Source organism: Lissotriton vulgaris, chromosome 10 (assembly GCF_964263255.1).
Source record: "Lissotriton vulgaris chromosome 10, aLisVul1.2, whole genome shotgun sequence".
Classification (NCBI taxonomy): domain Eukaryota; kingdom Metazoa; phylum Chordata; class Amphibia; order Caudata; family Salamandridae; genus Lissotriton; species Lissotriton vulgaris.
In genome coordinates this window covers 87,676,129-87,698,183 of record NC_141698.1, presented here as the reverse complement: position 1 = coordinate 87,698,183, position 22,055 = coordinate 87,676,129, and the positions used below count along the sequence as shown (strand labels likewise).

Sequence of the window (22,055 nt, the reverse complement as noted above, 5' to 3'; positions counted from 1 at the left end):
CAATAACTCATCAGTGCCCCATTACACCCTGCCTTTTTTTGCTGCCCTCCCTCTTCTCCTCAATTATTTTCCCAAGGATGCTTTGCACTCTTTTCCTGTTTATTGTTAAAGCATGTGCAGTTCCTTTGCCCATGCCTCTCTTCAAACACTTTGCTACGATAAGCACTGTTATGCTGCAATACATATAGTTTCAATTCATTCGAAACAACGTTGACTACTGATTGGATGGTTTAAAGAGTTTGGATTTCAGTGTTTCTTTTCCTATCATGCGCTCAAGCAACAGACTGTATTTTTTATGACTTACCCAACACAGCTCCCTGAATACTGCTGTCAGGGTCATCAAGATGGACCAACAGTCCTTGGTATAAAAATTCAACATGTGCCTTAAAAGTAGTCCTTTCATAATCATCTGTGATACTCTTAAACCAAGTGATCAAGGCTTTAAGAGCGGCAACTCTCACTTCATCGGACGCATCATCGAGGCGCTTTAAGAGTTCTAAAAAAAAAAAACAGAAAGGTGGGGAATAGTAGGTTTAGGTCTCAATTAGTGTGACATCCAACAAATTCACATGCATTTAAAATTCACGAACCCCTCAGCTGATGTACCACTTGATCACACCTACAAGCTAATATGCTGGCTACTACATCAACACGACTCATGCAAGCTCTCAGATCATGGATGGACCACTACTTTGACCAATCTTTGGCTACCTATTAACAACCTGTTTTTTTATCCTATATATAACTGTATTAGAGGCTGCAAAGTTGCAATGCCTTCTGTTATACGTTGCACGCCTTTGTCTGCAAGTACTTAGTTGTACATCATTAGGTTAGAGTGTTTGTTGGACTTGGCCTTTTTCCCCCAAAATTTTTCGCTTTTGACCCCCCTTATCTGGATTGTCTCCCCCATGGGATTAAACCTGTATAGGCCATGAGTGGTGTGAGACCTCTTTTGAAACATGTAATTACCTGACATAATGTGAACACTTGTAAATATCCCCCATTTTGAAAACGCACCTGACTGAAATGTATTGTTTTTAAAATGGATGCCATGGCCATGGGTTTTGCCACCTGACTGACATAGGTCAGCTGTCTAGATAACATTACCCAGCAACCCCTAGCTTTTGGAGGGAAAGCCTGGCACCCAGGGTGCTCACCCCCTCCCCTAGAACCAGTTTAGGCTAGATGTGCCAACATTCTAGAAGGTCCTGGCACTGCCTGGGAGGAGGATATAAATAGGGGGAAGTGTCACCAGAGAGTCAGTCAGCGCTGGGACAAGGAAGGGAGGGGGACCTGCTGTGAGGTGCGACCGCCACATGGGCCTGTGAGCTGGGCCCTGCACCCCTATAAACCCCCCCCGCTGCTGTCCCCATGGGCCCCTGACAAGGGAGGGCCCTACCCAGGACACTGACGCTGTGGGACCTTGAACTACGCCAGCGCTGAAGGAAAGAGGTGCCCACATGAGGAGGAATGCTGTGGACTTGAACCCCCCAGGAGGTGAGGAGTGTGCCCCTGAGGAACTGTGCCTCACTGACCTGCCTCAGTCAACCTGCCCCTGGACTGCTGAACAAGCAGTGCGCTGTGAATAGCGCCATAGCACTGAGAAGACTGTGAGGAGAAATAGCGCTAATTTGCCCCAGAACTGCCGTGTGGGCGCAGGAAGCAGTGTGTTGAGAATAACGCTGTGTGGTGAAGCGCTGAAGAGCAGTGCGCTGTAAATAGCGCCATCTGCTGAGGAGAATCGCGCTGTGGCCTGAGGGCACTGTGAGGAGGATCGAGTGTGAGGAGCCTACCCTCGTTTTGGCGCTGTCCGCCATTTAATTGGTCAATTGGGAAGGAAGCCTACCCCTTTATCGCAGCCCGGGCACTGAGGGAACTGTGAGGAGAAAACAGCGCTGAGGAGCCTACCCTCGTGTCAGCGCGCTGTCTGCATATAAATAATTAATTAAAAAGGGAGCCTACCCCTTGTGCTGCCGATATCACTGCCGCGGCCCGGCGCTGTCGTGGGGACCCCCCACTGTCGTGGGTGTCGTTGCGGCGGCCCCCGGTACCAGGAGAGGGCCGCCGAAGTGAAGGAAGGGCCGCGCTCGGCCCTGAGGCCGTCGACTCCCGCATCACGTGACGGGGGAGCCAGGCCGCGTCATCGGCCCGCCCCCGCCGCGCACGGATTGGCCTGCGCGGCCGTGACCTAAGAGGCCGCGCAGGGATTGGTTGACGGCCGGCAAGGCCAGAAGAGGCGGAATCAGAGCCCCGGGTCCCCGTGAGGAAGGAGGGGGACCCGGGTGAAGCGCTGGTGTGGGGCCCCCGTGGACGAAGGGGGAGCCCCGACGAGAGAAGCGACCGTCGCGGGAGGCCACCCCGCCGGTCTGAGCCCCAGAGTGAGGGGCCAGTGGAGAAGGCGGGGCCGGGGCACACTGTCGGTGCCAGCCCGCCGACACGGAAGAAGCGACCCGAAGGAGGAGGGAGGAAAGCCAGGCAGGCTTCCCCCTCGCGGGCCAGGTCCCTGCGCCGTCCCCGGTGGCCCCGCCGACGCCGTTTGAAAACCCCGGGCCCCTGTGAGGCAGAAGGGCCCGGGAGAAGCCGAAAGATACCGCTGGGAGGGGCGCTCGAGGAAGCGCAAACCCCTCCTTTCTTCCACCCTGATGTGAGGGTGCTGCAGGACCCGCGAGGCTCCCGGTTGGTCGGGGAAGCCCCGTGAGTTGAACGCTGTGCGGCAGGGGCCTCGAGGCACATTGTCGGTGCCTGCCCCTACCGCCAAGGAGTCCCTGGACTGCCGGTGAGTGTGGGCCTGTCTTAAGTTGGTGGAGGGAGGGGGGGCAACGGGGTACATTGCCGGTGCCCGCCCCCGGGGACTGAGTTACCTTATCAGGTGCCCCGTCTGGCAGTGGGTACCTGCAACGTTGGGCCCCGCCGGAGTCTGTGGCCCCAGTAGACTGTGCCAGTAGGAGGAGGCCGATAGCTAGCCCATAGGGTCCCCCAGGGAATTATCGATGCCCCCCTGAGACACGGCCACACCTTATGTCAATGCTGGGTGCTTAGGTTATTGCGCCCCTGCTTATGATTGATACTACCGTTATGTACTGCCTAGGTGGTTTTATAGTTAAGGCTTTTGTGCCTCCGGGCAGGTGAAGGTGACTTTTTCTTTTGCAGGTGTGTGCCGAATTTTAAATGTATTTGGGCTGTTGTGATAAACCCACAGGGATGATGGAGTAGACCGGGTGGTGCCCTTTATTGCAGGTGAGCCCAGAGGTTGGCCTGACATGTTGTTCCAGGCCCCTAGTCCCATCCCCTGTTAAGGAGCAAGCCTTGCTGAATTGTTACAGGTGCTCCTGTCTATTCTGTGCCATGATGCCCTGATGTTTCCCTTACAGGGGTCGTGTCGGAGTGATAGGAGGTTACTGATGCTAATGCATATTAATGCTTCCGACTGATGTTTGATATCCCTAATCTGATTTATTGCAGGTGTTCCTGTATGTTGGGATTTTCTGTGATGCCCTGAAGTTTCCTTCACAGGGGTGGGGATTGGCGTTATAATACATGAGGTGTATTTATGCATAATGTTGTATCTTACATTTCCAGCCAACCCCCCTAAGGATGAGACCCTGAGTAGGCCCTGCCTGACGTGTAATTCCCTAGGGGGAGGGGGGAAGAAACCTGATGTTTTATTACAGGTACTCCTGTCTAATATTAAAGGTTCTGTGATGTCCTGTTTTCCCTTACAGAGGTGGGGTTTGGCGTAATAACGCATAAAGTGTATTAATGCATAATATTAGAGTTTGCAATTACAGCCCACCCCTGAGGATGAGACCCTGAGTTGGCCCCGCCAGATTGGGCTCCAGGTCTAATGTTTGATTAACCATCCCTTTTTCCTTATAGCTATGGACTATGGACTCAATCCCTTTTTGGTCCCATGTAAATAATCCCCCTCTGAAATACTTGGCTCTGGTGCCAGTTGGCGCCATGTTATGATGACACTGTGAATGCATTTTTGCCTTGCAGGTTGGAGGTACTAAACTGTTTAATTTTCCAACTCAGATTGGTGTCCTGCCTCTTTTGTAGTGTGCCTGGTGTGTTGACTGAGGGTACTGCGTGAGTGCTTCACATGTCCTCCAAATTTGGCCTGCCCGCTTGATGCCATGCTACCCCCTTTGAGACTTGGGCAACCCCCAATTCCAACATTTGGTGGCAGAGCGGTGGGATAGGACTTGTGCTTGCGCAGTACCACAGCGGCCACAGGTTACACTGCAAATAGAGCTTGGAGGTAATCCGAGCCTTGTTGTGGGGATTATTGTTTTTTGATTGCTTCCTCCAGAAGAGTGTTTTGAATTGTCCCCTTGTTCCACTGGGAGGGTGTGTCCCGGGTGTACCTCGCCACGATGGGGTTGGTCTACCAGGAAGTGGAACTGATGGAATACACCGAACAGGAGGTGATAGACTTCCTCCTGGAGAGAGGGATACCCCCAGTAGGGAACATTAGGAGGAACCTGTTTCTCTATGAGGCCCTCAAGAGGGGAGAGCCTTTGGAGATTGATGGGGACTTGTCTGACTACCCCCCCGAGGTGTTGAAGGGTCAGTGGGTTAGAGACCAGAAAGAGGGCTCCCCATCCAGAACCCTGGGAGGTAGTTATTCCGAGGAGGAGGAAGAATTGGAGAGGGCGGAGATGCCAGTAGCTGTGGAGGACACCGAAGATAGGGAGTCTCGCACTGGGTCCAGTCCCGGGGGCACTGCCCCATCCCTTTCCCTGTCCCCAGAAGAATGGGTAGATAGGAGGGAAGAGAGGGAGTATCAGCTGGCGCTGGCAAAGCTCAGGCATACCGAGGGCTTAGCGCAGCTGAGGGTAGAAGAGCAGCGCCTAGAGACTGAAAGAGTCCTAGCGCTGGAGAGGATGGCGGAGGCGGAGAGGGCCTTCGCCAGAGAGAGATCAGCTCAGGTGGGTAGGTTGACCCCTGAGAGTGGTTTCAGGAGTCTGGATTCACCAAGGAGGGTGGGATCCAGTGGTGGCAGCGAGTGTAGGACCAGTGCAAGGTGTCCCACTCCCGAAGCCCAGGAGACTGTGCCTGATTCCCCGGAAGAGGAGGACGGGTTAGTGTTGAGGGGCAGGGGAAAGCTGTCCCATCAGTCCTGGGGAGAATTTGAGGAGGAGTGTTGGACTGTACTGGAGGATTGGGTGGTGAGGAGAGCAGTGGAGGATTGGGAAGGGCTGTGCCATGCCGTTATCCGGGAGCACATGCTGAGGAGTTGTTTCCCAAGACTGCGTCACCATCTGTTGCAGTGCGGGTTCTCAGACCCCAGGGAACTTGCACGGGAGGCAGACCTCTGGGTAAGTGCCAGAGTGTCTGGGAAGGCTGAGGGGAATGATCCCGAAGGGAGTGAGACGGGGAGGTGTCCCAAGGTACCCCAGCTGCGGCCACCAGGCCTGGAGTGTTCTTTAAGAGAACCCCAGCTTGGGAGGCTAGGCTGCCCCGATGTGTCATCCAGAGGGAGGGATCCCCTTATGTCAGGAGAACCCGGAGCATCATTAATCAGAGCTCCAGTGGTTCGGGGGACTGACCAGTCACAGGGTCTAGATCTTGGACTGGGGTTCCGGGTTCAGGAGTTGCCTGGCCTGGAGGGTGGGGTTCCTGTAAAGCAGGTCCCTACCAAATTGACTCCCAGGGGTACCACTTCCAGTGGGAGGGTGCGGAACTCTGGGAGGGGGTGCAGAGGGAGGAAGGTCTCTTCTCTGTCACCAGCTCAGCCACAGGGCATAGATCCCGGGTTGGGTGGCCAGGGACAGGAGTTGCCTGCCCTGGTGGGAGGGACATCTGTAATCAGAGTCCCCCCTGAAGTGACTCCCAGGGGTACTTCTCCGGGTAGGAGGGTGCAGAATTCTGGGAGGGGGTGCAGGGAGAGGGAGGACTCGCCCCTGTCACCGGTTCAGCCTGTGAGTTTCGACTCCAGGTTGGGGAGAGAGTTGTGTGAGGGTGTCCCCAGGCGTAGGAGATGGAGGAACCCAAGGAGGAGAAGTAGGGGGAGGGGAGCCTCGCCCCTAAGGGCTGGTCATTCTGAGGGTGTAGACCCCAGGTGGGTGGACCAGTGGAAATTTGGAGAGAAGAGAGTGGTTCCAGAGTATCACAAGCCTGAGGCTAGAGCCTCCCACTCTAGGAAAGAGAGACATCCCACTAGGGAACACCAGTGGGGTGGTTCTGTTGGTGAAGGGAGGGTTGCGAAGGAGAACCATTGGGTTCCAGAGTGGAGGAGAGACTGCAGGTGCTCCAGTAGTTGCAGGCCTGCGTCCACCTTTTTCCGCCCCAAGCAGGGAAGCCCATCAAGGCATTGATGTGTCTACCCTGGCTTTTGGCTGGGGGGGAGTCGTGTTGGACTTGGCCTTTTTCCCCCAAAATTTTTCGCTTTTGACCCCCCTTATCTGGATTGTCTCCCCCATGGGATTAAACCTGTATAGGCCATGAGTGGTGTGAGACCTCTTTTGAAACATGTAATTACCTGACATAATGTGAACACTTGTAAATATCCCCCATTTTGAAAACGCACCTGACTGAAATGTATTGTTTTTAAAATGGATGCCATGGCCATGGGTTTTGCCACCTGACTGACATAGGTCAGCTGTCTAGATAACATTACCCAGCAACCCCTAGCTTTTGGAGGGAAAGCCTGGCACCCAGGGTGCTCACCCCCTCCCCTAGAACCAGTTTAGGCTAGATGTGCCAACATTCTAGAAGGTCCTGGCACTGCCTGGGAGGAGGATATAAATAGGGGGAAGTGTCACCAGAGAGTCAGTCAGCGCTGGGACAAGGAAGGGAGGGGGACCTGCTGTGAGGTGCGACCGCCACATGGGCCTGTGAGCTGGGCCCTGCACCCCTATAAACCCCCCCCGCTGCTGTCCCCATGGGCCCCTGACAAGGGAGGGCCCTACCCAGGACACTGACGCTGTGGGACCTTGAACTACGCCAGCGCTGAAGGAAAGAGGTGCCCACATGAGGAGGAATGCTGTGGACTTGAACCCCCCAGGAGGTGAGGAGTGTGCCCCTGAGGAACTGTGCCTCACTGACCTGCCTCAGTCAACCTGCCCCTGGACTGCTGAACAAGCAGTGCGCTGTGAATAGCGCCATAGCACTGAGAAGACTGTGAGGAGAAATAGCGCTAATTTGCCCCAGAACTGCCGTGTGGGCGCAGGAAGCAGTGTGTTGAGAATAACGCTGTGTGGTGAAGCGCTGAAGAGCAGTGCGCTGTAAATAGCGCCATCTGCTGAGGAGAATCGCGCTGTGGCCTGAGGGCACTGTGAGGAGGATCGAGTGTGAGGAGCCTACCCTCGTTTTGGCGCTGTCCGCCATTTAATTGGTCAATTGGGAAGGAAGCCTACCCCTTTATCGCAGCCCGGGCACTGAGGGAACTGTGAGGAGAAAACAGCGCTGAGGAGCCTACCCTCGTGTCAGCGCGCTGTCTGCATATAAATAATTAATTAAAAAGGGAGCCTACCCCTTGTGCTGCCGATATCACTGCCGCGGCCCGGCGCTGTCGTGGGGACCCCCCACTGTCGTGGGTGTCGTTGCGGCGGCCCCCGGTACCAGGAGAGGGCCGCCGAAGTGAAGGAAGGGCCGCGCTCGGCCCTGAGGCCGTCGACTCCCGCATCACGTGACGGGGGAGCCAGGCCGCGTCATCGGCCCGCCCCCGCCGCGCACGGATTGGCCTGCGCGGCCGTGACCTAAGAGGCCGCGCAGGGATTGGTTGACGGCCGGCAAGGCCAGAAGAGGCGGAATCAGAGCCCCGGGTCCCCGTGAGGAAGGAGGGGGACCCGGGTGAAGCGCTGGTGTGGGGCCCCCGTGGACGAAGGGGGAGCCCCGACGAGAGAAGCGACCGTCGCGGGAGGCCACCCCGCCGGTCTGAGCCCCAGAGTGAGGGGCCAGTGGAGAAGGCGGGGCCGGGGCACACTGTCGGTGCCAGCCCGCCGACACGGAAGAAGCGACCCGAAGGAGGAGGGAGGAAAGCCAGGCAGGCTTCCCCCTCGCGGGCCAGGTCCCTGCGCCGTCCCCGGTGGCCCCGCCGACGCCGTTTGAAAACCCCGGGCCCCTGTGAGGCAGAAGGGCCCGGGAGAAGCCGAAAGATACCGCTGGGAGGGGCGCTCGAGGAAGCGCAAACCCCTCCTTTCTTCCACCCTGATGTGAGGGTGCTGCAGGACCCGCGAGGCTCCCGGTTGGTCGGGGAAGCCCCGTGAGTTGAACGCTGTGCGGCAGGGGCCTCGAGGCACATTGTCGGTGCCTGCCCCTACCGCCAAGGAGTCCCTGGACTGCCGGTGAGTGTGGGCCTGTCTTAAGTTGGTGGAGGGAGGGGGGGCAACGGGGTACATTGCCGGTGCCCGCCCCCGGGGACTGAGTTACCTTATCAGGTGCCCCGTCTGGCAGTGGGTACCTGCAACGTTGGGCCCCGCCGGAGTCTGTGGCCCCAGTAGACTGTGCCAGTAGGAGGAGGCCGATAGCTAGCCCATAGGGTCCCCCAGGGAATTATCGATGCCCCCCTGAGACACGGCCACACCTTATGTCAATGCTGGGTGCTTAGGTTATTGCGCCCCTGCTTATGATTGATACTACCGTTATGTACTGCCTAGGTGGTTTTATAGTTAAGGCTTTTGTGCCTCCGGGCAGGTGAAGGTGACTTTTTCTTTTGCAGGTGTGTGCCGAATTTTAAATGTATTTGGGCTGTTGTGATAAACCCACAGGGATGATGGAGTAGACCGGGTGGTGCCCTTTATTGCAGGTGAGCCCAGAGGTTGGCCTGACATGTTGTTCCAGGCCCCTAGTCCCATCCCCTGTTAAGGAGCAAGCCTTGCTGAATTGTTACAGGTGCTCCTGTCTATTCTGTGCCATGATGCCCTGATGTTTCCCTTACAGGGGTCGTGTCGGAGTGATAGGAGGTTACTGATGCTAATGCATATTAATGCTTCCGACTGATGTTTGATATCCCTAATCTGATTTATTGCAGGTGTTCCTGTATGTTGGGATTTTCTGTGATGCCCTGAAGTTTCCTTCACAGGGGTGGGGATTGGCGTTATAATACATGAGGTGTATTTATGCATAATGTTGTATCTTACATTTCCAGCCAACCCCCCTAAGGATGAGACCCTGAGTAGGCCCTGCCTGACGTGTAATTCCCTAGGGGGAGGGGGGAAGAAACCTGATGTTTTATTACAGGTACTCCTGTCTAATATTAAAGGTTCTGTGATGTCCTGTTTTCCCTTACAGAGGTGGGGTTTGGCGTAATAACGCATAAAGTGTATTAATGCATAATATTAGAGTTTGCAATTACAGCCCACCCCTGAGGATGAGACCCTGAGTTGGCCCCGCCAGATTGGGCTCCAGGTCTAATGTTTGATTAACCATCCCTTTTTCCTTATAGCTATGGACTATGGACTCAATCCCTTTTTGGTCCCATGTAAATAATCCCCCTCTGAAATACTTGGCTCTGGTGCCAGTTGGCGCCATGTTATGATGACACTGTGAATGCATTTTTGCCTTGCAGGTTGGAGGTACTAAACTGTTTAATTTTCCAACTCAGATTGGTGTCCTGCCTCTTTTGTAGTGTGCCTGGTGTGTTGACTGAGGGTACTGCGTGAGTGCTTCACATGTCCTCCAAATTTGGCCTGCCCGCTTGATGCCATGCTACCCCCTTTGAGACTTGGGCAACCCCCAATTCCAACAGTGTTACACAAATGTATTAACACGGTTCAAACAATTATAACATAAGTAATGCCTCATCGACTGCAAAAGAGTCATATACATCATGCTTCTATAAATAATAAACCATTCTTACCAGGGTAAATTTTGTTTAGTCTATCAGGGTCAAACTGATTCCCAGAATTTTTTAGCAGTGTGTTGATGATACGGCATGACAATAACCTAGTCATCTTGGAATCTTCATCCAGTGTTGTAATCACCTGAGGCATCAACATGTCCTGCACATGCAAAATCTAGAAATAAACAAAAACACTGCATCAATATACCAGGCACTTCCTGGTAAATTGCTTACTTGCAAAACCACTGGAACCTTTTAACAATTATAAAACACTTACAGCTTTGGTGAAGGAATATTTTACTTGCCCTTTATTAAGTATTATAGCTAGTGATTATGGTACAGAGTATAGTTTGGGGGGTGTGTACAGAAGAATCTACAATGGTTTTTACAGCGAGGTAGAAAGAATCGAGTTGGTTGGAGGTATTGTGTGGTGACTCTGAAATGGATGCCATGTTTGTAAGACCTTGTTTCACAGACTCAACATAGAAGTGTTTGAAACAGGAGGTGATTCCAGTTTAGTGGCACCAGAGGTTGGCAGATGAGAAAACTATGACATTTACAGCATTGCCTTTTATGTGAATGGATCAACAATTTTCCGACTGATGGTTAGAGTCTCAGTGAGGTTGAGCAAACCTTTCTCCAGGTCTTAGTGGTGGGGCTTTCTTGGAGGCTGAGTTTTCCCAAAAAAATATACTTTTGGAATAGTTGTCTGCTGTAATGAATAGTCTGTAATTAGCTAGATAAAAGTTTGGCTGAGTCCAAGATGTTTATGAGGTGGATGGTGGCTATTTAGAAGAGCAATAAAGTGTAAAGAAAACAGAGAAACTCCAAGGAGTTAAAGGCGTAAGGAACAGTGCACTAGACCAGGTCCTTTGGATGATGGCCAGCAATCCTCTTGTCACCTTCCTTTTGATCAATCTATTGTATGCAGTGTTTTTGGTGATGAAGAATGTGTGAGTAAAGAGGTGTGTGGCTGAATGCGCGGCAAGATGAGTCCTTAACTTGTGAGCTCCCGAATTGCCCAAAATATCATTCTGAAATCCTGGTCTGTCGCTGCTTGCAGTACAATTTGGGGATTCCCTGAGGGGGTCTCCCTGATATGGACATTTGGAGTGGGCTTTTCATCCTCCTGTCCTTGACTCCCTGTCAGAGAGGTGGAACCCGAGCTTGAAAAGGAGGTATATGAGCACCAGCACCAAGAAACTGCGGAAGTCTTGCTCCTGACTTTGCTGGTAGTCCGAACAGATTGAAGGCTGCACCATGGAGGGGGCCCTCAGTGATTTCCTTAGGGGTCAACTGAGCTCCATAGTCTTGGTGGTCACAGGAAGTAACAGTGACCTTCCCAACAACTCCTATGAGAAGGGAACTTTGGGACCAGAGGGGCTTTATGACATGAGGGTCTTTCTTTGTTGATCTTGGCCAATGAATGAGCTGACAACCTACCTTTAGCAGCTGGAGGTCGCAAGAGAGCAAAGAGTCCATGGGTGGTCACCAACACATTCTACAGAGATGCTGGTAACCCTTGGACTTTTAGGTTGGACGTGGCCTGGCTCATGCAATGCATTAGAAAACTAGTGCTGCATCACTGGGCTTTTTCAGAATAGAGCTCCAAGGCATACTGAACTGCCATGCAGCCACTTGCAATAAAGGGATTGGTTCTGGTAAGAGGAATGGCAGTGTTATTACTTCTCTAGCCCGTATGAAAAGATTGGACTGGCACTGATGTTACTATACTGGAAATGAACTGCTCTAGACTAGGGGTTGAAGAAGAGGTAATTGGTAGCCGGTGCCAAGACTTTGTGGGACTCTTGCCCCTGCCTTCGCCAGTAGATTGAACAGATTGAAATCTCGGCTATGGAGTGCAGAAGGGGGCACTTCGTGATTGCTTTAGGGCCCTAATGTGCTCCATACTCATGCTTTAGTGGTGGCCACAGGAAGAGGCAGTGTCCTTTCCGCCATTTGTGTCGTCCCTCTAGGTGTATCCATCAGCCCCACCTTGTTAAACACTTACATGACACCCTTGGCCGACATCGTCACAACCCACGGCCTCAACATCAAACTACGCGGACGACACCCAATTCTTCCTTTAACTCTCAGAAGGCTCCTCCGCCACTAGGACCAAATTCCACAAATGCAGGACGATTGTCGCCAACTGGATGAAACCAACTGCCTGAAGCTCAACACGGACAAGACAGAAGTGCTGATTTTTGGGAACACCACCTCCCCGTGGAACACCTGGTGGCCCTCCGAACTTGATCCCACCTTCACAACAACAGATTACGCCTGCAACCTGCAAGTTATTGTAATAACATCGATTTCCAAGCGCTTAGAGACCTGCAGGTGATTGTGCGCGTTACAAATCCAAACTGACAATAACCTGGGCATCATCCTGGACAGCAAACTCACCATGAAATGCCAGATCAATGCAGTCTCCTCTGCCTTCTTCCACACCCTCCGCTTGCTCTGAAAAGATCTTCAGATAGCTCCCCGCCAACACCAGGAAAACCGTCTCTCAAGCCCTAGTCACCAGCAGGCCAGACTACGGTGATGTGCTCCATGCAAGAATCACCACACATCTCCTGGAGAGACTTCAGACGATACAGAACTCAGCTGCCAGCCTGTTCCTCAACCTGCCCAAATGGACCCACATCATCCCTCCCCCTGCTTCCTCCACCCACATCAGGAACCTCCACTGGCCCTCCAAACAGAAAAGATGCCAATGTAAGATGTGGACACACGACTACAAGGCCCTTCATGACCAAGGACCAGCACACATCAACCACCATCTGAACTTCCACCAACCCTTCAGACACTTGCACTCCACCTCTCACACACACACACTCCCCGCATCCACCAAAGATACTGTGGAGGACGATCCTTCTCCTATCTCGCTACCAAGTCGTGGATTGACCTTTATCCTTCATCTCTGAACATCATCCTCTGTTGCGTAATTCAGAAAGGGACTCAAGACCTGGATTTTCCACTGATCCCAGCAAGAACCTAGTGCCTGGATACCCTAGCAGGTGATTGGCTGTGCTCCACAAATCCTAGTTGATTAATTGATTGATTAACTTCTCTGCATATGACTCAGGGGCCCACCACTGATACTGCCACATGCTCCTCATTGCGATACCTGGTGTACAATGCCCTTGGAAGCGGCCTTGAATCTAATGGTTGCTCTGGAATCCTACTGATCACATTCTGCTTATCGTATAGGTGGAATATGAGACTCTGGACGGAGCCAGTACTCCTGCACTGCTTCATTTTCTCTGACTCCCATTGGTTTGATACATTGCATTACTTCCACAACATCATCAAGGGTAAGAAATAGGGAGAAAGAAGAAAAGCAAGTCAACAACCTGGATAAATATGCCTTCATCAAATCTCTTCAAAGTGGCTCTGACTGCCCATGAGCAGTCAGACCTTGCCTGGAGGAATATTGATCCAGAACCCTAAATCCTACTTGAGAGAGGTGCTTTTGACGGCCAACTTTACTGGGACAACCTTGGAAATTAAGACTTCAAGACCACCAATTTAAGTCCGTTGAAAGTTCTAGGATGATAGAAGATGGAGTAGGGGTCACCGAGTCTAACCTTAAGGTGATCACGGGTAGGATCAAGCAGGGACGACTGGTAGCAAATCACTGGAATGGGCATTATGCTACCAACCATTGAATATCATTTGGGAAGTCTACTGAGGAGCATCAAGTGAGTAATCCACAAGAATGGCTATGTTGCTGCTAACCATGGTCTATCTTTGTGACGTCAATGCAATTGTCGCAGTAAGCAATCTATAGAAATGGATATTGTGCAACAAGCCATTGTATATACTTTGAAGAGTGCACCCAGGAAATGGAAAGTGCATTCTATTAGAGACACTAAAATGTGTGTAGATTAATGACTAATCCAATGGATTAGGAACAGAAAATTGCGTGTCATGAGAAGGGAATGGAGAAAAGGAAAAGACAAGGAGACACCAGGGCAGGACTACTGGCTTAAGGGCAAAAAATGAAGACAGTGTAGGAATTTACCTTGAACCTCTCTTCAGTTCAAGTAGCTATACTAGTGATTGAGAAGGCTAGAGTGCCTAGGTGCATGTATGTGGAAATCAGGGTTTTACCAGTGTATAGCTAAAGACTTTCTTCATGCACAGTCCATGCAAAGTTGGATAGCAGTAGGGCAAGAGCAGAGGAGAATAGGGATTGGGGATGGGCTGGTGATGGAGGGTGGAGTGGGGGGGGGGGCAGAGTTGACACATGACTTGTCTGCAAGGTAGTTTCTTGAAGATCTAGGTAGTCAAATTCCTTAATGGAATAGCAGCTAATGGGACGATCCTGATGGAACAGCAAACATTTCCTCATGAAAGTATCCAAAGGATACATTTTCTCATGGCATTCTACCAAAGACTGTAAAAGGATATTTCTTCAAGAAGACTACATAGTAGAGCCATTTCCTCTTTGTAATGTAGATCCTGTGTGACTTTCTCAAAAACAAGTGCTAGTAATGGATTACCACATAACGAAGAATTGCTGATAATTGCCTTGAATCTTGGTCCCACTGAGATTAACAGCATTAGCAGTGGAATAGTGCTATGGCCAGACATATAATCAGGATAACCTTAGTCCATAATATCATATGTTGCAAGGTCTTGTATTTCTGTGATATTAAAAAACGTCATCTGATCCACTATCAAAAATAAGATGTTGTTGCTATATCCCTCACATGTGAAAATTACACAGTTCATACAAGAGCATAAGTAAAATCTGCTCTCATTGATCTTCAGTAAATGGCCCCTTCCTCACAGGGCACAGTCCTGTCATTTTAACCTCCTAATTCCTGCTGGGAAGATATTTTTCAAAAATCACTACTCAAATTGTAATTTTTGGCAAGATGACATTTTTCTGGTTGTCATATACATTTTGAAAAGCAGTTTGCAATTAGTCTTTGCCAAATTGATTTACATTTGGTGATACTATAATTCTTCGGCAGATGACCACTAAAAGAAAAACCCCCAACTGACTAAGCAAGTTGTTTATCTGATTTATTTTTAAGGATGCAGGCCATGTATGTGAAGTTTGAGATCCAGTTTAAGATTGTGTGAAAAATAATGACTATGTCTAGGTGATTTCTAGGTGATAACTCTGGGCATTGCGAGGTAGGTTGGGCTGAGTCTGAGAAACAGTCATTGATGACATTGGCATTTTAGTTACTGAGATGCTGCTAAATCCAAGAAGTTGTCTACTGTGGTGTAATGTGCTGTGAATAAAAGTCTCAGGTAATTCACTTACTGCTGAATTCCTAATATGCCATCAGTAATCTTAAAACTAAGATTTCACTTTTTATAGCTCAAATTGTAAACAATCGTTTACCTGTTGTGATGAAAGAACTTCACTCTGCAGAAGAGCCCAAAGGCAAGAGACAGCTATGGTACGGATTGCAGCCGATGTCCTCCCTGCATGCCACTGTAGATTCGGAACCAATATATCTTGTACCATAGTCTCCAGATAAAGATGGAACTGCCTTAAGCCAGAAACAAGAAGGAAAATGTGCATTGTGAGAGCAGTACAAAGCAGAGGTAATTCGTTTATTTCCCCAAGGTAATTTGGCGTTAGCCCAATCTTTTTGTGGACTGGTAAATTCTGTTGCAATGAACTTTTCAGTGGACTGTTACCAAAGATAAATGCGGTTTTATTTATTTTTCCCCAAACCAAGCTGTAATGTTTTGAGGAAGACATCAACACTTATCAAAGAGATACCAAAACGCACACTTGCAAATGAATAAAAAAACAACATTACACTGTAGAGGAATGTCAGAATAAAGGCTTTACTATAATCCGGAAAAACTGGACATGGCTAAGAACTTTTACTAAGGAAAATAAAAAAACAGACTCAGAGTTCAGCTATTAAAGAAGATGTCTTATAGTTACATTCTTCACAAATAACCTTTCCAACCATGTAAATAAGCACTACATAGCCATTTTTGTGACTTGCAATCTAGATACACTAGCCATGTAGTATACTGGCTCTGTTATTTGCTCTGAACTATATATGGAAAGAAGGTGTCATTAAATACTTAACTCCTTTGAAGCCAAGCCAAGGGGTTAAGTAATGTAAATATTATCATGCTCAAACAGAACAAGGGGGTCTAGAGGGCCTTTGCAAACTCTAATTGACTCTAAATTTATTGTGCGGATATGCTCTCAGGCATTTATCATTAGCGTCAATGCTTCAGCTAAAGGTTCCCTCCAACCTGGCCTTTACAAATCTCAGTGCTTGGGTCTTGTTCCAATGAGTCATTAACTTCTGTTCTACATTAACCTTTAATTACTTGAAGTACTAATTTCAATGCAGTCTTGTTTGACTTCACAGGGGTTTTTCTCATCTGCATAATGCAATGTGGTTATATATTTTGAACCAAGATTTGAAGGGACAAGGCAGCTGCTCACAATTTTATTTAGCACAGGAACACAGTGAGGCAAGCAGTGGCACAATAAACGCAGACCTAACACCAGTAAAAAATACTTTGCATTGATCTGTGCAGCCTACCCTTACGGATGCCCATGTAACCCTGTGGATCACTGTAATCAGGAGTATCAAGCATCTTAGTTTTTATTAAATATTTCTTTATTTGCATTTCAACACATATGACTGTACGTGAGTCGTTACAGGATAAACTGATCGCAGGACATTAATCTATTCATTTGCATAGTAAGTAACTGTATTGCAGACATTACAACAAGAATGCAAACATTACAATAAATGACAGCTTCACATTGTCATGCGATCGATTCAGAACAACCTTTTCAGGAAAGAAACAGGAGCATCAAGCATCTTAGCACACCCCAACCTGAGAGTTTCCAACTTAAAATTCCTCAGTCTACCGTATTAAATGCAGAGGAGAAGTTCATGAATTGAACTTGCTGGGAGAAGCACCCTTCCCCAAGGCTTGTTTAGCCTTTAAAACAAATACCACTGAATTGTGTGCTGCAAACATTCCTTTCCTTAAACCAGTTTGGGTAATCTAAGTCATATGAACTTCTTTGGATTAACTTATTAGTATTAAAGAAATATAAACACTGGTGGTTGAGATTTCTGCCTGAAACCAGTAAACAGTCAACAACATAAGTCAGCGGCGGCTCCTACGCTAAAGCGGAGGCGTGTCGCCCCACTGCTCTGGGAGCAGTTTAAAAAGGAAAACTAAAATGATAATAACCAATGTTATTATCATTTTAGTTTTCAATTCCTGCTTAGTTGCGGGGAAGCGCTGGGCTGGCCACAGCAGGGGCCAGGGGGAGGAGTGGCGAGCACACTCTATGTGCGCATGACACTTTGCATGTTCTCCACTGTTTGTGCATATTCTCCACCCAGGATGGGCATTACAGCCTCCTAGTCCCTCTTACGGCGCTCAGACCAATCACAACACTGCTGTAAGGCAGCACCGTGATTGGCTAGGGGAGTCTGGGAGCCCTTGCGCTTCCTGTTGTCAACCGAGGAGCCGAAGAGGACCGAGAGGCTTCGGCCGGCCTGCAGGTGTTTTTTTTAAATTGTTGTTTTCATTTACCCTACCACCCCTGTTAAGTAGCAGCCACCTCTGATAATCTTGTGCATTTACAGAAGATTCCATGGTGGAGAAGTAACCCTATCCAATATTCTATTGCTAGTTTTGATTGAACAGAACTTAATTGCACATGATGTGCATCACAGAAAAGACTGGCTGGCAACAGCTTAACATTAGCCCGCTAAACTTCTCTTGTGGAGAAGTGTGGCTCACTGGTTAGAGCAGGCAGACCCTGAAGCAGAGGTCAGACCCGGGACCAGGGTTCAATTCCCGACGCAGCAGGGTCTTGAGCTCAAACGTCCATGGACTCGATAATTCTCGCTTCGGTGCCTGACCTAATCATGGGTTCACACTCTGCAACTCTGGGCATTAAGCTTGCTTAATCTCCACAACGCCCCCCCCCCCCCACGGCGGGATGCCTGGCTTTCACCTTGGGGATGCCCTGTAGGGGCTATCTCACAGGGAAAAACCAGGACGGGTTCCCAAGGCAAGCGCGGAGATACCCCTTCGGGGGTCGATTCTGGCGCTATATAAGAAACATAATAATAATAAACCACTTTAACCTCGTATCCCTCGCTATACTTTTTCCTAGCACTTTTGTATCCCAAGAAAAGAGAAATAACTCAATCTTTGAGTGTTTTTGCAAGAGCACTTCTAGAAAAACCTAGTGTAAATTGCAGAATTCTGTCGGACTGAATTTATTACTTACTCACTGACTGCCTGCTAAGCCAACTGGCATTTAGGACATCAATGCACGACCTCCACTTCGGTCTATCTTGGGAATGTGTTTGTACAATTCCCTAATTGTGGTTCAGGGTCTTAATTTCTTTTTCCACCGATCGCCTCTGGATTTCTCTGGACTGCCTCTCTTCCATTTACCTTCTGGGGTTTAGTGGAAAGCTGTGCTTTTGATTGATTATTGTTCTCTTCTGGTTGAGTGTCCTATCCATCTCCATCTTTTTCTCATAAGGATGGTGTCCATGCTCTCCTGCTTGCATTTGGTGAGCAGATCCTGGGTGGAGATGGTTCGCAAACATATGATGCGCGAAATTCTTCTCAGGTTATTGGTGTGGAAGACTGACAGTTTGGTGATGTCAATCTTTGTCATCTGCCAGCTATACCTACAGGCATGCAACTTTTCTTTCTGCATTGTAGGATCTTAACTGATTTTGAGCTGTCTAGGTAAAAATGAACGACACTTAAGATCGAGTGAGTGTAATGTTCTCTTCACTGCAGAAGAGGGATTTAGAAAAAAGGTAGGAAGACTGATAGATTAATTGAGATGGAAATCTGTGACTACCTTAGGGAAAAAAGAAGGGTGTGTACGTAAAATAACCCTAGTGGTGGAAAACTGTAAAGGTTTCTACAGAAGACAGAGCTTGCAAATCACTGACTCTACCAGCCAAGGTAATTGCAACAAAAAAAGCAGTTTTCCATGACCAGTGCTGCAGCGATGCTTTATGGATCGGTTTAAAGGGGGACACATTAATTTGATAACACTATGTTCAACTCCCAATGAGGAGGGGGGTTTCTCGAGAAGGAAAAACTTTTTTGAGGTCTTCCAGAAAGTCTTTCACTACTGAGATTTTGAAAAAGGACTCTTGTATAGGAGATTTACGATAAACAGTAATTGCTGCTAGGTGAACGGTTATTGAGGACACCTGTAGGCCAGATTTGGCAAGATGTAATAAATAAGCTAGTATGATATCTTCCTGTACTGTAATAGAATCATAGTTCTTTGAACAACATCAAATGCATAACAAGCTCTTGTGAAAGGCCACTTTACTTCTTTCAGAATGTGCATGCAATCTTTTGGAAGATTTAGATGTCCATATTGGATAAACGGAGGAGCCATGTTGCCAAATTCAGTGACTATCGAGGGATGGAGAATTCTGCCCTGATGTCTGTACAGAAAGTCTGATCTGAGGGGAAGACGCTTGTGGTGGATTATTGATAAGTAGAGCGGGTCTGTGTACCACCACTGTCTCTGCCAGTCCGGAGCTATGAGGATCACTGTGGTGTGTGAACTCAGTAGCTTCTGTATCAACCCCTGAATTAACAGAATTGGTTGAAAGGCGTAAAGAAATGGAGTTGACCAATCTATGAAAAGGGCATTGCTCAGAGACTTAGGTTCGGGATCCCTAGATACGAAATGTTGGCATTTTGAGTTTTGGGCAGTAGCAAATAGATCGCAGGTTGGAGTGCCCCATTCTTGGAAGATGGCATCTACGACTTTGTTGTTGAGGGCCTATTCATGGTTTTCTTCGGTAAAGCAGCTGAGGAAATCTGCTTCCACGTTTAAAAATTCTGGAATGTGAAAAGCTGTAATGGAGAGGTGTCTTGCCAGAGCCCAATGCCATAGAGTTTGTGCCTGGTGAGACAACTGGTTGGACCTTGTTCCAACCGGTTTGTTGACATGAAACATTGTGGTGGTGTTGTCTGTCTAAAGCATGATGACCTTCGAATACAACGATGGAAGGAACGTTTTGTGGGCCAGAATAACTGCTTTAATTTTTAGGAGATTTATATGGTATTTCTTTTCAAGACCACAGATCTTGGATGGATAGATCGTCCATGTGGACACCCTATCCTTTTAGGGATGCATCTGTGATGATGGTCTGGGATGGGATTGGTTTCTGGAAAGGAACCCCCTACAGTAGATTTTCCGAGTTGGTCCACCACGATAGGGACTGGCGTACACTGAGTGTCAGGAGAATCCGATCTTTCCAGAAGCCTGTTCTTTGAGACCATTGATCCTCATGACATGTCTGTAGAGGTCTCATATTCAAGCGAGTGTTCGTTACAATGTTGATGCAGGAAGCTATTGAACCTAGCAGTGATGCTACAGTGCATACTGTTTGGTCTGATGTGGCGAAGAATTTGAAAACATTTAATTTGAATTGAGGCGACTCAACTGAAGCATACACGCTTTCTTTTGGAGTGTCCAGAATAGCTCCTAGAAAGGTTAGGCACTGAACTGGATTTGTAATGGACTTCTGTGAATTGAACAGGATATCTAGTCTTGCCAGAGGAGAGGTTGTGGCATCAAAGTCTTCCTTTGCTTTGTGAAAAGACTCTGCTATTCCGGTCGTCCAGCTAAGGATATATGAAAATACCTTGTTTTCTCAGTTGGGCAACGACGACTGCCTTGCATTCGGAAAAGGTTTGTGGCACTGATTTTAGACCAAAGGGGAGCACAGCATATTGATAATGATGAAAGCCCACTCGAAATCTGAGACATTGTCTGTGAAACAGTAGAATGGGAATATGAAAATATGCTTCCTGTAGATCTACAGCACAGAGCCAAACGTTGTTTCTAATGCGTAGGAACATTTTATGCAGTGAAAGCATTGTGAACATCTCTCGCTTTATAAATTTGTTGAGGGTCAGGAGGTCTAGAATTGGCCAAAAATGACGGAAATGATCTTTCTTTCTGATCAAGAAATATCTTGAATAGATTCCTCTGCCCCTCTTATGTAGTGGAACTACCTCTATGGCTCTCTTGCGCTGTAGGATAGCGGTCTCATTCTTGAGGCCGTGCAAATGGGACGGTAAGGTCGGTTGTAGAGAGGTTTTTGGTGGAGCGCTGGTGAAGCACAGTGAGTAGCCATTTTGAATTATATTTAAGACCCATTTGTCTGTAGCAATCCTTTTCCACTCTTTCAAATGGAACTGTACCGCTGCCCCAACTGGAGTGGGCAACTGTGGGGGGGGGGGGGGAGGGGGGTATGTGATCTTCATTGTTTTGACTGGGAAGGTTTATCCTTGGTTTGTGAGGGCTTGTGTGGGGATGATCTCCGTTTTGGTACTTGTTTTGAAAGGTACGCTGAGGTTGCCTATTTTGTTGCTAGCATTGGTAATGCCACCTAGAGGTTTGAACTCCATGGTAAAACTTCTTTTGTCCTCGGTTTGAACTGTTTGAATAAATGTTTGTTGTTAAAAAGCCACTGCCTTGAGCGTTTCCAATTACTTTTTCATGTGCAGTATTTCATCTTCTGTGTGCCGCCCAAATAGGGAAGATCTGGAGAAACGAAGATTTGCCATTTTCAGTTGATAGTCTTGTTTCAAATAGGAGTCTTACCTAGGATGTACATCTTAATGAAATGCCAAGTCAAAAGGTAGTGGGGTACAGATCAGCACAATCAACAGCAGCTCTGGTGGACTGATTTGAAATGAGAGCCCTCTCGGATCATGTCTCTGTAATCCTGTTGTCATGGTTCTGGTAGATCTGGGATAAAAGATTTAGTCACTTCCCAGTCTCTCTATGATATCTGCCCAGTAATGCTGCAGAATTAGCATTATGTAAAGGTGTGAATGCTGTGGGCATCAGAGGAAGTTTTCTTTCTGCCACAGGAAAGGCCCTTTGTGAAGAAAGTAGGCATTTTCCCACCAGCAAAGAATTTAAAAAACAACCTACTTGGCAGAAGAGATACAACACTGCCAAGAAAAAGCTTTAAAAAGCAGTAATAAATGTTTTAGAAGAGTAATAAAGAGGAAAAATTCACCAGATGTATCCTGAGATCCTGACAGAAGGAGCCAGAAAAAAGAACTGAAACTCTTGGGCAAACTGCTACTTCAGTGCATTGTGGGATGGGTTCCCTCTGGGATTCTTAATGGTACAGGTCACATTTTTTACTTCCTAGTGTTACACTATCAGGATGTTTTTTCCTTGCATTCTACACTTTCTGGCACAGCCCTTTTCCTTATGAAA

The 22,055-nt window shown here is 48.5% G+C and overlaps 1 protein-coding gene across 2 annotated transcripts in view; it reads right to left on the bottom strand.

Annotated features, from left to right (window-relative positions):
- The window catches only part of DNAAF5 (dynein axonemal assembly factor 5), a 195,813-nt gene that overhangs the window by 67,612 nt on the left and 106,146 nt on the right, over window positions 1-22,055 (bottom strand). For both annotated transcript variants that reach the window (XM_086940560.1, XM_086940559.1), the window contains exons 10-12: window positions 15,156-15,306; window positions 9,806-9,962; window positions 305-496 (exon numbers count right to left, since the gene is read on the bottom strand). In XM_086940560.1, coding sequence (XP_086796686.1) covers window positions 305-496; window positions 9,806-9,962; window positions 15,156-15,306 — 500 coding nt within the window. The remainder of the gene's footprint in view (window positions 1-304; window positions 497-9,805; window positions 9,963-15,155; window positions 15,307-22,055) is intronic.